This window comes from Crocodylus siamensis, chromosome 1 (assembly GCF_052110815.1).
Source record: "Crocodylus siamensis isolate JL-2025a chromosome 1, ASM5211081v1, whole genome shotgun sequence".
NCBI classification, from domain to species: domain Eukaryota; kingdom Metazoa; phylum Chordata; order Crocodylia; family Crocodylidae; genus Crocodylus; species Crocodylus siamensis.
In genome coordinates, this window is record NC_143395.1 from 426,987,767 (window position 1) to 427,003,373 (window position 15,607).

Here is a 15,607-nt window from a genome sequence, read left to right on the forward strand (position 1 = left end):
ACGAGTTCAGGGAATGTCAGTAGCCGGTGACCGGTCTGCAGCGCGCTTGCCTGAGTGGGGGATCCACGCGTCCCAGGGGCCGTGGACGAGGCAGGAGTCGGGGCACAGTCAGAAAGGCTGCGGTGCTTGCCCAAGCAGAGCAAGGAGCTCAGTCCTCCAAAGTGCAAATGAAAGGAGAAGAGGGGCCAATAAAGTTCTAGCTACGTAGCAGAGCGGCGGGGGTGGAAGTGTGATGCAGCGTGGGATGCCTGGAGGGCATCTCAGATCTGACCCATGAGCCAGGATCTGTTTTTTCCAAGGACACTTCTGATCCATCCCAGCTGGCCGTAAAGCAGCTTAGCTGGCCTCTGCGCCTGCCCGTTTCGGGTTTAAACCATCTCAGTAGTTATGTGCATCCGTGGCCTGCACCTGGCAGAGTGCATCAACATGTCCTGCCACGGTTGGGGAAGGTGATGGCTGCTGAGCTTTGAGGTCCACCTTTCTGGCCACATTGCATGGTCAGAGGGGCACTCGTTTGGCTGAGGGCTGCAGAGACCCAGGTCCCGGGGGCTGCTGCCGCATTTGTCACACGAACCTAGGAAAAAGCAGGTTGCGGTCATGAACTCAGTCAGGGTAGGGCAGCACCTTAGAGAACGACTTGTTCAGAGAGAATTTTGTAGGCCTCAGAGTCCATGAGACTTAGTGCAGGAAACTCAGGGAGTTGAGGTCACTTTTCTTCCTTCCGTGTCGTGGGTTTTCTGCAGCGGATGGTGAATTCCTGCGTCCTCCAGGCTGTGCCAAGGCGGGAGTGTTGCTGGACCTGTTAGGGCAGGAAATATGCCGGAAGTAAGGGCTGTGGATGACACCGAACGCTGCTGGTTATGTGACCAGGGTCAAATACTGCCAAATATTTAATTTACATAGAGGTGAGGGCCCCTTGTACCTGCGTTGCTCCAGGGTACATAAGCATGCACTCGTGTGTGCATAAGCGCACATGCATGCATGCCCTCATATGCATGCATGCCCTCATATGCATGCATGCACGCACACACGGTTCACTTAGGCATGGGCTCCCCCAGCCCTGCCCCTCTCCTGAGCTCTCCCAAGTCGTTTTCCCTTTCCCAGCCCCATAGGGCCAGGAAGTCAGGACCCGACCCCACAGCGGGGGCCACGGGGTCTGGCTGCCTGCTGGGCAAAGCTCCCAGGAAGGACTGGGCTCTGGAGGCTTTGGCAGATGATAGCTGTGAGCTACAGAACTGAAGGCTCCTGTTTGCATCGAAGACTGCAAGGCTTTTTACGCTGGAGCGTTGGGGCAGCTGGGGTCGTCTGCATGGGGCTGTGTGAGCAGGAAGTCCCGGGGGAAAACTTTCGAAGCTCATGCTGGTTTTGTGGCGCCAGGTCTGTGCCACGCACGGGAGAAGGCTCGTGGCACTCGCGGGCTGGGTGTCGGCTGCCGTCGCAGGTGGATTGTCGCGGTCCAACAGCCAGGAAGCGCCGGCTGCCCTGCCTCCAGGGCACCTTCCTTGGCGCTGTCGTCCTGCTTCACTTACAGCAGCCGCCTCGTCTCGGAGCACGGGCTCTTTTAACGAAGGCAGCGGCAGCGGTGACCATGGAGTCAGCTCCATCTCACCACTGTCCACTGACACTGACACTGTTGGTATCCGTGGGCCCCAGGACTGGGACCTCCAGGACGGTCTTCTGGTGTTCATTGGATCAGCACCGAAGGGCTGTTGGATCAGATACGCAGCGAATGCAGGACCGGCCTCGCCTGGATACTGGGTGTGGTTCTGGTCTCCACATTTTAAAAGGACGTGGAGAAGTCAGAGAGGGGCCGGAGGCAGCAACAGAGATGACCCAGGGCTTGGAAGGCAAGTCCTGCGAGGAGACGCTGAAGGAGCTGGACATGTTCAGCTTGCAGACGAGATGCTCAGAGGGGCCACAACAGCAGCCTGCAAATCCCCAAAGGGCTGCCAGAGAAAAGAGGGAAAGCCCCTGTTCTCTCGCTGCAGAGGAGGATGTGGAGCAATGGCTGGAAGTGGCAGCAAAGCAGGTTTAAATTGGAGATCTGGGAACACTTCTTCCCCATCAGAGCATGGAGGTCGTGGCCAAGACACCAGGGCAAGGGGGACTCGCCATCACTGGAGGTGTCAAGGAGAGGCTGGACGGGAAGGATGTAGGAGCAGCGATGCCTGTGCTCTGCTGTGAGGGTTTCCCAGGCTTCTGGGCTGTGCTGATTTACCCCAACATGTCCTCTTCTGCTCCATGTGTCAGGGGGTTTGAAGCCTCCCCCACAGGCTCTGGGTGCTGCAGCCCAGGCTGGGGATGGGGCTGGGTTGGGCCAATGCTCCGGCTGGAGGGTCTCATCCGTGCGCTCAGGCTCAGCCCAGCACTGCACTGGGGCAGGAAGGGATTCCCCCCCTGGTCACACTGGGGGGTTTTGCCTTCCTCTGCAGCAGGGGCATGGCCTGGGCTGTCCTCTGCAGCGCCCATGACCCCCTGGCAGCAGTAGGATATTGCTGGGTGCAGCCCCCCGGTATCCTGGGGGCAAGGGAGGGGCGATGCCTGGGGCTGTGTCGGATGACTGCCGTGTGGCTCCAAGCTCAGACACGGGGTTTGTCTGGAGGGTTTGATCAGGGCTGATCCTGCCTCAGGCAGTTGGACTCGGTGTGACCCATAGAGCTCCCTTCCGGCCCCGCTGTATGATTTCCACGACCAGAAAAATGAATCTGATGGCATGTTCCTCAGAGGGATTTATGCCAGCGATGCAGAGACAGCTGAAAATCCTCACGGGCTAGCACTTGTTTTTGCACCCAACTTGTGAGGCTCCCAGCGGGATGTGGCCTGGAGAGGGGGCCGGAAGAGGGAAGGAAGGCTTCAGGGAGCTGAAGGCGAAGATATTCACAGCGAGGGTGTCACCAGCTTGCCCGTAACAGCTCCTAAGCCAGCATCTCGCTCCTTCCCACACACAACAGAGAATTGCTGCCCACCCAGTTATAAATATTGTCCTTGGTTTAGGACCCCAGGAGGTTATTTTGGCTGGGCCTGACGGTGCTGCTAGCCTGGCCTGGGCTTGGTTGATGCCTGTGCATCCACACAGTCTGTATTATGGATGCGCCGCCTACATGGTGTAGCAATTCGTGGTGCCACGGAGGCTCTGAGCAGTTCCCCTCCCATGCATCGAAGCTGAGAGGCCTCGCCCATCTCTGTTATGGACCCTAGTAGCTGCATCAAACCATGCGCTCTGCCCTGGTGCAAAAGGTTGAATCCTCCTCACAGGAGCAGGAGCTCTGCCAACATCTCCGTGCGCTGCTGCACGTGTTGGTCCGTTGCGGGAGTCGTCCGTCTGAGCAGCAGAAGCAGACCGGTGCCGCAGCTGCAGAGCTGGGGCTGTAGACAGCTAGCGGTCGGGAGAGCAGGAGAGGAAGGCATGCCCTGGTGTTCAGAGGAAGATGACAGTCATGTAGATAAAGCAGCTGAAGCCAGTGAAGAAAATGCAAAGCCAAATGCTGGAAGTGCTGGTGCAGCCTGCTTGGCTTAAGGGCATTTAAAACAGTCTTTCCGAGCCGCTCTGCAGGTCTGATCCCAGCGCAGTTTCATGTGTCCAGGCTGACCTGGGATTTGGGGCCAAAGTCAGGAAGAACTGTCTACCCTTGACTAGCGTTCCCATTTCTACTGGCAATAACTCCTTACGGACCATTTAAAGCTGAATGTCTTGGCTTCACACCAGCCGTTAACTCACTTGTTCCTTTGTCGTTAGCGCCTTGCCTGCAGAAGATCCTAGCTTTAAGTCTCTCTCTAGCTGTCCAGATAAACTGGTGCTTTTAAAACATTTGACTGAGACTTCACAATGTTTGACTGGTCAGTTGGGCAGATACCAGCCCTAGAGAGCTCTGTCCGGGTCCCATAGTCCGGCCCTGGCACAGCCCATCCCAGACCACTCAGTCCAGCCCCCCTCAGTACCCGTCTCTGCCTTGGCCTGAAAAAAGCACCGGCATCCCCGGTACCTTGCGTCTGCCCTGGCCCTGTTGGCATGGGGAGCCCCAGCTCTAGGGATTTGGGGTCAGGGGGCCAGAGCCAGGCCCGTGCCTTCGTCCCTTGCGGGGGGACCAGTCCTGTTCGGTGGGGGCCGTGCCCCATGTCCGCACGCACAGCTGGGTGGGTCTCCCGCAGGGAGCTGCACTGTGGTTCAGCCCCCAGCCTGCCCGCCTTGTCCGTCTCAGGGAGGCTGCTCAAGGGCGGGGGTCCTGGCTCGGGCCTGACCCCCGGTCTGTGCTGGCAGGTCTGCTGGTGCTGAAGGATCTGGGCATCCAGGTGGACCGCTACATCGCGTCAGAGGTGTGCGAGGACTCCATCACTGTGGGCATGGTGCGGCACCAGGGCAAGATCATGTACGTCGGGGACGTGCGCAACGTCACCCAGAAGCACGTACGTGAGCCCCCGTTCCCCACGCACCCGAGCCCCGTCCCACGCTGCCTTGGGGCTCCTCTGCCCCCTGCGTGGTGGTACCCCCGGCGCCCTCACGGCTGCGGTCTGTGTTGCAGATACAGGAATGGGGCCCCTTTGACTTGGTGATCGGAGGAAGCCCGTGCAATGACCTCTCCATCGTCAACCCTGCCCGGAAGGGCCTCTACGGTAGGTGCTGCGCCGGCTGTGCCCGCTTGCCCTCGTGCCCGGAGGCCGGCGCCGTCCCGTGACACCGCTTCCTCTGCTTGTCTCCTGCGCAGAGGGCACCGGGCGGCTCTTCTTCGAGTTTTACCGCCTCCTCCATGAAGCCCGGCCCAAGGAGGGTGACGACCGGCCCTTCTTTTGGCTCTTCGAGAACGTGGTGGCCATGGGCGTGAGCGACAAGCGGGACATCTCGCGCTTCCTCGAGGTGCGTGGGGTGAGGACAGGGACACAGGAGCCTGGGGCAGAGTCCAAAGCCATGGGGCAGTGCTTTTCCGGGTGAGAAGGGCTGAAGTCGGCCCCGTGGCTGCCAGTCTCCCCACATCTTGGCAGTGCCACCCTCGAGGTTTGCTGCTTTGAGCTCCTCTCCGTGCCTGGCCAGGCACGTGGCCTGCACAGCGTGGCGTGGAGCTGTGGCGAGGGCTCGTCCTCCCAGCCTGCGCAGCGTGGGGGCGGGCGGCGGGGCGAGGCGGTGCCTCGGGTCCTGGCTGCAGCCCTCACCGCCACCGTTCCCTGCCTTGCAGTCCAACCCCGTGATGATCGATGCCAAAGAGGTGTCTGCCGCGCACCGGGCCCGGTACTTCTGGGGTAACCTTCCCGGTATGAACAGGTTGGTGAGAACTCGGAGTGGGCCGCCAGGACCTGGCGGGCTCCGTCACGCCTCCGCGGGTGCTGGGCCACGGCCCATCCTGCTCCCCCCCCCCACCGCCACCCATCCGTAGTTCAGTCCTGGTCCCAGCCCATCCTTCTGCCTAGCTTTCCCCCACCCCCATAATTTCAAGTGGTTTAGTCCAGGAGGCAGCTTTCTCCCTCCCCCTTGAACTTGTCAGCCCCTGTTTCCAGTGGTTCAGTCTGAACCTCTTCCCTTCCCCCCCTTTCCAGTGGTTTGGCCCGACACTCCCCTTTCCAATGGTTTGGTCCAAACCCCCCTTTCCAGTGGTTTGGTCCCAGAGTCTCTCCACAACCCCCCTTTCAGTTGCCAGTGGTTCAATCCAGGAGTTTCCTTACCCCCCCTTAAACTTCCCTACCTCCATCTCCAATGGTTTGTTCCAGTAGTCTCTCCACATTGCACACCCCCCCCAATCCCAGTGGTTCAGCCTGGAGGCATCCTTACCCTTGAACTTCCTGGCCCGTGTCTCAGCCCCCCTAACCCCAACTACCCTACCCCTGTTTCCATTGGTTTAGTCCCAGAGTCTTTCCACATTGCACCCCCCTCCCCAGAAAGGCTGGTGGTTCAACCCTGAGACATCCTTACCCTTGAACTTCCTGAACCGCCCCCCCAGTGGTGTAGTCCCACAGTCTGTCCACATCCTCTCCCCCACCCAATGCTAATGGTTCAGTCCAGGAGCCCCTCTGCTTGCCCCCTCCCCCCCTTTTGCAAATGGGTCGGTCCAGAAGCTGATTCCGACCCAGCCTCTGAGGTGCCGTGTGCCCCTGCACCGCGTCGGTGCACACTTGCGGCGTGGCACACGCATGCTCGCAGTGGCACGCACATGCATGCATACATCAGCGGGTGCAGGCGGCAGGAGTACATGGCAGCGGGAGCATGCTCATGGGGTGCCACAGCCCCAGGGTGACAAGCCGCTCCCCCCCGCAGGCCCCTGGCATCGACCGTGAACGACAAGCTGGAGCTGCAGGAGTGCCTGGAGCACGGCAGGATAGCCAAGGTCAGCGCCGCGGCATCGTCCAGGGGGGCGCAGAGCACAGCCCTCCTGGCAGCGGGGTTGGGAAGGGGTCCCTGGCGCAGCTGTCTTGCACCCCCAGGGACCAGGGCAGCCAAGCCGCTGGCCCTGCCTGCGGTCCCAGCCCGCGCCCTCGTCTCTTCCAGTTCAGCAAAGTGCGAACCATCACCACTCGCTCCAACTCCATCAAGCAGGGCAAGGACCAGCACTTCCCCGTCTTCATGAACGAGAAGGAGGACATCCTGTGGTGCACGGAGATGGAGAGGTACCGGGCACGGGGCGCCCTGAGCCGCACTGCTCCGCGGAAGATGGGGCAAGGGGGGCAGGGCTGGGGGGGGCATCCATGGGCCTTCTCAAGCTTCTGCCACAGAGCCGTTCCCTGTGCCAAGGCCCCCAGCAAAGTCCGGGCATCCCAGAGGTGCCCGTCGCCACGGCCAGGCCACACAGGACCACCCGGACGGTTGCAGGATGCCGGCTAACCCACGCTCTCCTGTCCCCCGTTTCCCCGCAGGGTTTTCGGCTTCCCAGTCCATTACACAGACGTATCCAACATGAGCCGCCTGGCCAGGCAGAGACTGCTGGGCAGATCCTGGAGCGTGCCAGTGATCCGCCACCTCTTTGCTCCCCTGAAGGAGTATTTTGCCTGCGTCTAGAGGGGATGCGCGCGCAGGAACTGGTGACGCGGAGCTCCCCGCAGCCGCCACCGCCCAGGAGAGCAGCGACCACGTGGACGACAGAAGAATCAGCACCCGGACGCCAGCGCGGGCCCGCCCCGCCTGGGCCCCGGCGCCCCCCCGAGGCCGCCCGCGCCGCCCCCCCACATTCAGCTTTTAGCCTATTTAAAAAGAAAAAAAAAGGAAAAAAAAGAAAACAAAAGAGAGAGAGAGCAAGAAAAAAGCCAAGCCTTTTTTTTTGATAACCCTTTAATTCCCTACTCGTTTCTGGACGGGTCTTTCTGCGAGCTTGGTTCCTGCGGCTCCCGGCCGCCAGCAGAGACGAGGGAGGCTTGCCCTGTCCAGAGCAGGAGGGAGACGCCACGCCGCGGTCACAGAAGCCCAGAGAGGGGCCTGCGGAGGAGGAGGAGGAGGAGGCGGCAGCCCCGGCAGGCGTCCGAGGGCCTCGCGGGTGGGTCAGGCCCGGCCAGCTCCTTCCCTCCCGGTGCTGGAGCCTCGCGCCCGCCCGCCAAGACAAGCCGCCGCGCCGGGAAGCCGAGAACGCACGCGCCACATCACACACTTTTCTACGGTATCTTGGGTGCCTACCATACAGGAGACCTTGAAGAAAGATCCTAGAAGCCGCTGTTACCTCTTGTTTACAGTTTATATATATATGATAGATATGAGATATAGATATATATATATATAAAAGGTACTGTTACTACTGTACAACCTGACTTCATAATGGTGCTTTTCAACAGCGGGGTGAGTCGAAACATCAGCTTCCATGTTGCCTTACGGGCCGGGGCTTTCCGGGGGGCACGGGGCAGGCCACGGCGTGGCCCTCCCGGGCGGCGAGCGCGGGACGGGGCAGGGCCGGGAGGCAGCCTGGGCCCCCAGTCATGCAATAACCTTTTTTCTCTTGTCTCAAAGGAAAGCCTCCCGTCCCCGCCAGGGGGGAGTAGAGGGGCCGGGGCCCGGGAGAGCGAGCCCCCGCGGGAGAATAAACAACGTACACGCGTACTGGTGCTGTTCTGCGTACGTCGCCTTTGTGTGTTCTTTTCCGAGGGGCGCCCTCCCCACCCCAGCCCTAGCCGGATGGCCGGCTCCGGGGATGCTACGTCCTCGGAGTCCACGATCCTGCTCCGGCCTGCTTGCGTCAGCGGCTCCCCAAGTCCTGGGGCATGGGCAGGCAGCCGGCACCAGGGAGGTAGGGCGAGAGGCCGCGGGGGAGAGCTGGGGACGGTGCTACTCCAGTGTCCCCAGCCCAGGAGGCCAGGCCGGGGCAGCGGTGCGGTGGGGGGGAGCTGGGGCCGCTACCCGGCCCAGGTGCTATGTTTGCAGAGGCGCGTGGCCAAAGCTAAATTCGTAGGGCCATGTTCTCTGCTGGAGCCGCACCCCCATGCCTGCTGAGGGCCTGGCCCCCAGGGAAGCCCACGGGGCAGGGGCCTGTGGCTCCGGCAGCCCCCCAGGGCTGATGGTGCTGGGCTGAGGGCCCCTTGCCTCGTGGGCCATGCCCTCCCCCGGGGCACACGCCCCCTCTCCCTCCCACGGTGCCATGGGCTCACGCCCATGTAGGCATGTGACACGCACCCCGGGCCTTCCAGCCAGCTCCTGCCCATGTGCACGCAGGCCATGGAGCACGCCTTTCCCCATGCACACACGCACCATAGCACACACCCTGTCACCCCGGAGTGTCGCGGTGAAGGCACGTGGCCCCTCCTGTCCGCACGCACAGACGTGCTGCAAGGAGGACCCCTCTGTTAGCATGGACACGCATGCATGCACGCACATGCACACATGCCAGGCAGTGCTGGCAGCTCTCTGCCCACCAGGCAGGTTCTGTGTGCAGGCCTGCATGAGTACACGCCCTCTTCACGTCCTGTCCTCTGGGGCGGCTCGTGCTGGCGTGTGCACGTGCATGCCTGCATGCATGCAGCCCGCGAGGCAGTGCAGCGCTGGGCTCCTGCAGGTGCTTTCCCACCACCCCCCATGAGGCAGGTCAGGCCAGTCAGGGGCTCCTCCCAGCCCTGGGGTGCAGGGGTTCATGCCCCCCAGCCCAGACTCATGCCCCAAAAGGGCACCAAGCTAAGCTAGGGCAGGCTGCAGTGCCTCTCCGGGCGCAGTCGTGCCCCTTCAGAGCCATAGGCACGGAGATCTGCAGAGGGGAGCAGGCAGTGGGGCATGTGGGGCTTGCCAGGGTCCAGCGGGGACTGGGGACTGGCTCCCTGGCAGGAGGGGGCTGTGGCTCCACGATCATTCATGCAGCTACACCAGAGCTGCAGCCCGGCTGCCAGGGACCCCCCCCCCACCTTCCTCTGCCCCTGGGCACTGGGTAGGCAGGGCTATGGAGGGCAGGAGCAGGGTGCTGCTAACCTTGGGCACAGCTAAGCCAGGATGGAGCAGCGAGGGCCTAGTATAGATGCAGCCCTGCAGCCACCGGCCTTCCCCAGGACCCCGTGGGCTAGCATGGCCCTTGCCTCTTGTGCTCGTGGCTCCTGGGGCAGGAGGGGCTCAGGGCTGATGTCTGCGGGGGCCGGAGCTGACAGAGAAGGGCAGGCGCAGTTGGGGCAGACAGAGCTGCAGGGAGGGACCGGTGCTACGGCGTGGGGGGCGGCTCCGGCCCCCGTCGCCATCTCCTTCCGTAACTGTGAATGGTGCTGGGGTCTCTCAGGATGCGGGGGCACAGCAGCTTGCTAGCGCGGGAGCAGGGGATCCCCCGTGCCCAGGCTCCCCCTGCCTCATCCCCTTGCCCGGGGTGGGGACAACATAGCCAGCGGAGTCGGCCACGGCTCCTGTGCCACCCGGGCTGCGTGACTGGTGCTAACGAGGCAGCTCCAGGCCCCCGAGAACAGCACGCACCCCGGGGGCACAGGGACGGGCTTTCTGGGGCTCTGGACTGCTGGGGGGGGGGCACGGCCCAGCCTGGCACCAGCTCTTAATCTTTACGTTTTGGTAAAGCAGGCCAGACGCGCCCTTCCCCACGCCGGGCTCCCCCTTCTCAGCCCGGGCATGCCCTGGGGCTGCGCTGGGGGGGCCACGAGCCCCGAGACCCGCGGGGAAAATCAGGTCCCTGTGGTCTCTCCACGAACTGGAAACTCTGGGAAGGGACCTTGGGCCAAGCTCTGAGCCGTCTGTTTCTCCCCTCCCCGCTCCCCGCCTCCGCGAGGCTTTGGGGTCTTCGGGGCCATCTGCTGCCGACCACGGGGGCAGGCCCTGGAGTCCTCCAACGCCCAACGCGCAGCTTTTTAGTTGAAATAAAAAGGATTAAAAAATCCCCTCCCCCTGCCCCCCAGATCGGGTTGCAAAGCCCAAGATCATCCCCGTCCCCAAAATACAAAAGCCTAAATCCCTTAAAAGAATCTGCCGCGGGAGGAGGTGACAAAAAAAACAACAAAAAAAACAAAAAAACAAGGTGCTAAAACATTTTATTAAAAATATATATTGTTAAATTAAGTCTGCTGTCTGGACAATGACTGTTTGTTTTGTTCTCTTGTAGTGGAGTTTCAAAGAGCACTATTATTTTCCTCTTCTATATTATTATGAAAACAGAAAAAAAAAAAACCAGAAAGGCATTTTAACTTTGTACTTGAAAACGAAAAAGAAAAAAAACCGACAAAAAAAAAACAAACAAAAAAAAAACTAAACGAAAGAGTTCATGTGTTTTAGCCTAGGCATTGAAGTAGCTGATGCTTAACTCTTTGTGGGAAATCATGTATTATTCATCCTGACAAATAAACGCTGTTGCGGACTTGGTAACCCCCTCGACCCCGTCGCTTCGCTGCGCTCGAGCCCTGACATTCCATGCTGCCGGCGCCCGCCCTCCTCGGTTCTTTCCTTTGGGCCCTCGGGCCCGGCCGTCTCTCGCCGCTTGATTTGGTTTTGGTTCTTCTCTTTTTTTTACTTCTTTTCTTTTTTTTTCTTTTTTTTCTTTTTTTTTCTTTTTTTTTAGGGTCGCTTCTATATTTATTGACAATAACTAATGTGCATTTCACAGTATGGTCCTCTGCGGCGGCCGGCCCCAGCCCCCGCCCGCCTGTTGTATCTGTGTAAGTAAATGCTCGTGACATAGCTGTTCTGAACTAATTAAAGAGGTCAATGCGTGCAGCAGATGTAGGGAGTCTGTCCGTTTTCGCTTCCATCCCACCTTTCTTTTTTCTCTTTGGTGCCCAAACAACTATAATAATAAAGAAAAGACAAAAAAAGCTCCTTTCTAATGTACTTGTGCTGGAGAACACTTGAATAAATGTACTGTTTTGTGCAAAAACAAAAAACAAAAAAAAAAGGAAAAAAACGAAAAAAAAACCCCAAACCTCTCACCGTCCTGTGCTTTGTGTCGCCGCCAGGGGTGGGAGGGAGCGAGCGAAGGGTTTTGGACCTGCCTGGGCCCTGGTGCCTGCCAGCCAGGTCCCCCAGGAGATGGACGTGGCGCTGGAGGGGCCGTGGGGCAGTGGCTCCAGGCAGCGGGTTGTAGGGAGGGTCGTGCATGTATGTGGCAGGGCCCTGTCTGGCTGGTGTGCGAGTGGGCAGCGATCCCAAGGGTGGGGCTGGGTGCGGTGATGGGGCTGTATGATGCAGGGGCACAGCCATCACCGTAGCTCAGGCTGGTTCATGGCACAAGGAGAGGGGGCAACTGTGAGGCAGAGGACGTGGCCCTTGGGCATTGTGCTGCTCTGCAAATGCATAGGCTCCAAGCCTCTGGCATCTAGGGCCCAGCCTGGCCGTGACAGGAGCCACAGTTGCCACACAGGCCCCAGGTTTGAAATGGGTTCAGCCAGGTCTTCCTGCCCAGCTCCAGGGCTTGTGGGGAAAGCCCTCATCTCCAGCAGCCCAAGCCGTGGGACACCCACGTGGTGGTGTCGAGGCCCGTTGTGGCATTCTCCGGCCCTGGTGCTGAGCAGGGTGAGGGGCTGCGGGGTGGCCCTGCTGCCTGGGACGTGGCAGGTGCAGCCACGTGGGCTGGGCTGAGCGTGGCCCAGTGGTGAGCTTGGTCAGGGTTGGCTCAGGCCAGTGCTGGGTGGGTGCAATGTGCAAGCTCCCTGGGTGCTGGTCCAGCCCCACAAACACCGTGGTGGGTGGCTCCAGGGGTATCTGTCCTCCCAGCAGTGGCACTGCAGGGGCAGTGCAGCATGTGGCAGATCATTGCCAGGAGGGCAGAGACCACGAGGAAGAAAAGAGCAGCCCAGGCTGCAGGGAGGAGGTTGGCAGGGGTGGCGTGGCCAGCAGGTCTGGGCCACGTGGCCAATGCATCCCACGTGGTGGATGTGGGCAATGTGGCTGAGGCACTGTGGTTGGTGAGTGCGAGTAACATGGCCTATATGTGGCTGGTGGATAGTCAAGAGTTTCTGATGGGCCTGAATTAATCCAAGTCAGCAGGTCCTGCTGTAAGTCATCTCAGAGATCCTGGTGATGATCTTTATGAAATCATGGGAGACGGGCCAGGTACCAGAGGACCGGAGAAGGGCCGGTGCAGTGCCCCTTTTTAGAAAAGGCAAGCAGGACACAGGGAGCCTCACCTCGGTCCCTGGGAAGCTACTGGAGCAGATCCTAAGGAAGGGCACGTGCAAATGACTAGGTAAAACTACTCGAAGGTTGGCAGACAACTGGCTCAGCAGCCACAAGCAGAGTCATTATCAGCATATCCATGTCAGGATGGCAGGTTTGTAGGGGGGTCCCACAGGGGTCTGTCCTGGGCCCAGCATGTTTACTGACAATTTGGGTGCTGGTGTAGGCAGATGACTTGAAAGTGGGAAGGATCATGAACAGGCTAAGAGATGCAAACATGGTTTAGGGGGATCTCGAAGGATTGGAAAGCTGGGCTGGCGCAAGAGTGGGGGAGTTCAGTGTGGACAAATGCAAGGTGCTGCAGCTTGGGAGGAATAATCAGCGACAGAAACACGGGGTGGGGGCAGAGGCTGGACGGCAGCAGCAGGGAGATGGGCCTGGGAGCCGTGGAGGCTACAGACTTGCTAGGAGTTGGCTGTGTGATGCAGCTGCAAGGAACAGGACCACGGTGTTGGGCTTCAGCAATAGGAGAAATAAGCTAAATCACAAAAAGGAAGTGTATAAGAAGTGGAAACTTGGACAAACAACCGGGGAGGAGTATACAAGCGTTGGTCAGGCATGCAGGGATGAAGTCAGGAAAGCCAAAGCACAATTGGAGTTGCAGCAAGAGATGTGAAGGGGAACAAGAAGAGTTTCCAGAAGTATGTCGGTAGCAAGAGGAAGATCAGTAAAGTGCAGGTCCCTTACTGAAAGGGGGAGGCAACCTTGGGGCAGAGGAGGCAGAAAAGGCTGACTGCTCAGTGCCTTTTTTACCTCGGTCTTGACAGGCAAGGGCAGCTCCCAGACTACTGCACTGGGCAGCACAATTTGGGGAGGAGGGCAGCAGCCCTCAGTGGTGAAAGCACAGGTTAGGGACTCCCTAGCAGAGGTGGACGTGTACAAGTCCATGGGGCCGGATGGGGTGCACCCGAGGGTGCTGAGAGAGTTGTCTGATGGGACTGCAGAGCTGCTGGCCATCGTCCGTGAATACTCATGGCAATCAGGCGAGGTCCCAGATGATTGGAGAAGGGCAGATCTAGTGCCCATCTTTGAGACAGGAAAGAAGGATCCAGGGAACTACAGATGGGTTAGCCACACCTCAGTCCCTGCAAAAGTCACGGAGCAGGTCCTCAAGGCATCCATCTCTAAGCACTTGGAGGAGAAAAAGGTGCTTAGGAACAGGGAGCCTGGCTTCACCCCAGGGCAAGTCATGCCGGACCAACCTGACTACCCCAGGTGTGGGTGTGGGGAGACCGGTGGATGCGGTGTACCTCGATTTCAGCAAGGCTTTTGATACGGTCTCCCACAACATACTTGCAGGCAGGCTAAGTACAGGCTGGATGAATGAACAGTAAGGTGGATAGAAAACTGGCTGGAGCATTGGGTTCAGAGGGTAATAATCAGCGGGTCGGCGTCTAGTCGGCAGCCGGTGTCAGGTGGAGTGCCCCGGGGTCCGTCCTGGGGCCAGTTTTGTTCAATGTCTTCATCAGCGGCCTGGACGATGGCAGGGAGCGCGCCCGCAGCGAGGCTGCAGGTGACACCAAGCTGGGCGGAGTAGTAGATACGCTGGAGGGTAGGGCTACGATTCAGAGAAACCCAGCGTAATTGGAGGATCGGGCGAAAAGGCATCTCATGAGGTTCAGCAAGGACAAGTGCAAAGTCCTGCACTGGGAAGGGGGCGATCCCCCGCACCGGGGCAGGCTGGGGCGACGGGCTGGGCAGCAGCTCTGCAGAAAAGGACCGGGGGGGACAGGGGACAAGGAGCTGGACAGGAGCCGGCAGCGCGCCCTTGGTGCCAGGAAGGCGACCGGCATCCGGGGCTGCATCGGCAGGAGCGGTGCCGGCAGATCGAGGGCGGCGATTCTTCCCTCTGTTCAGCGCTGGGGGGGCCACATCTGGCGTCCTGTGTCCAGCTGTGGCCGCCCTACAGAAATGATGCGAGCACATTGGAGAGAGTGCAGCACAGGGCAGTGGAAATGGCTGTGGGGCTGGGGGACAGGACTGGTGAGGAGAGGCGGAGGGAACTGGGCTCACTGAGTCGGCAGAAAGGAAGACCGAGCGGGTTGAACGGCAGCCTCCACCTCCCCGCTCGGAGGGGCCCTGAAAGCAGCATGCAAATCCCCGAGAGGCTGCCGGAGAGAAGAAGGAAAGCCCTGTTCTCTGGAGGACGCGGAGCCGTGGCTGGAAGTTGCAGCCGAGCCGGTTTAGATTGGAGATCCGGAAACAATTCCCTGTGAGAGCAGGGAGGTCGTGGGACAGACACCGGCAGCGGGGGGCTCCCCATCGCCGCGGGGGCCACGGAGAGGCTGGGCAGGGAGGATCCCGGCACTGGGACGCCGTGGGGGGTTCCTGGGCTTTGCCTCTTGGGCCGGGAAAGTATTTCCCTTCTGCTGCTTTTCCCCTCGCGCAGCCGTGCTGGCGCTGCTGCCGCCCGGCCGGGCCGGGCTGGGCCCGTGGTCCTGCTGCACGGCCCCGCGGGGTCCTGGCGGGGGGTCTCGCCCCGCGCTGCCCTGGGGCGGGAGGGGATTTCCTTCCCCCTGCGGGGGAGCCGCCTCGGCCTGGCGCACGCGGAGCGCCCGCCGACACCATCTCACGGACGCGGGACACCGGCCGTGGTCCCCCGCTCCCGCGGCGGGCTCGGGCGTGAGGCCCGGCGCTGCGCCAGGTGCGGCGGTGCTAATCGTTGCCTGGCCCAGGGGATCGGCCTGGGCGGGCCCTGCCTCAGGCAGGGGTCGGACTAGACGCGACCTGCGGGGCCTGCCAGCTAGTGAAGCTGGCGTGGCCGGGCGCGCATCGGCAGGTGCGCGGCCGCTGCTTTGCCCTTGGGGGGCACGGGCGAGGTAGCGGGTGGCTGCGGGCGAGCGATGTGCCCGGGGTGAGCGCACCTTGCCCTGGGACTGGGACGAGGCTCGGTGCCGGCGGCTGTGCGAGTGCGCGCGTGTCCACGCGTGCCGGCCGCGGTCACGGGAGCACAGCCACCGCCCTGCACCGTGAGGTCGTGGCCACTGCCCCCGAGCCCCGTCTCTGCCAGCTCGGCCGGGCCTGTGCCCACCAGCCGGTGCCGAGCCGCCCCCAGCTCAG

The 15,607-nt window shown here is 60.9% G+C and overlaps 1 protein-coding gene across 10 annotated transcripts in view; it reads left to right on the forward strand.

Annotated features, from left to right (window-relative positions):
- The window catches only part of DNMT3A (DNA methyltransferase 3 alpha), a 75,045-nt gene extending 64,071 nt beyond the window's left edge, over positions 1 to 10,974 (forward strand). For all 10 annotated transcript variants that reach the window (XM_090031203.1, XM_090031205.1, XM_090031204.1 and 7 more), the window contains 7 exons: positions 4,259 to 4,404; positions 4,521 to 4,611; positions 4,704 to 4,852; positions 5,169 to 5,254; positions 6,242 to 6,311; positions 6,473 to 6,591; positions 6,838 to 10,974. In XM_090031203.1, the coding sequence (XP_089887329.1) occupies positions 4,259 to 4,404; positions 4,521 to 4,611; positions 4,704 to 4,852; positions 5,169 to 5,254; positions 6,242 to 6,311; positions 6,473 to 6,591; positions 6,838 to 6,979 (803 nt within the window). In that variant the 3' untranslated portion in view covers positions 6,980 to 10,974. The remainder of the gene's footprint in view (positions 1 to 4,258; positions 4,405 to 4,520; positions 4,612 to 4,703; positions 4,853 to 5,168; positions 5,255 to 6,241; positions 6,312 to 6,472; positions 6,592 to 6,837) is intronic.
- The last annotated feature ends 4,633 nt before the right edge of the window (positions 10,975 to 15,607 follow it).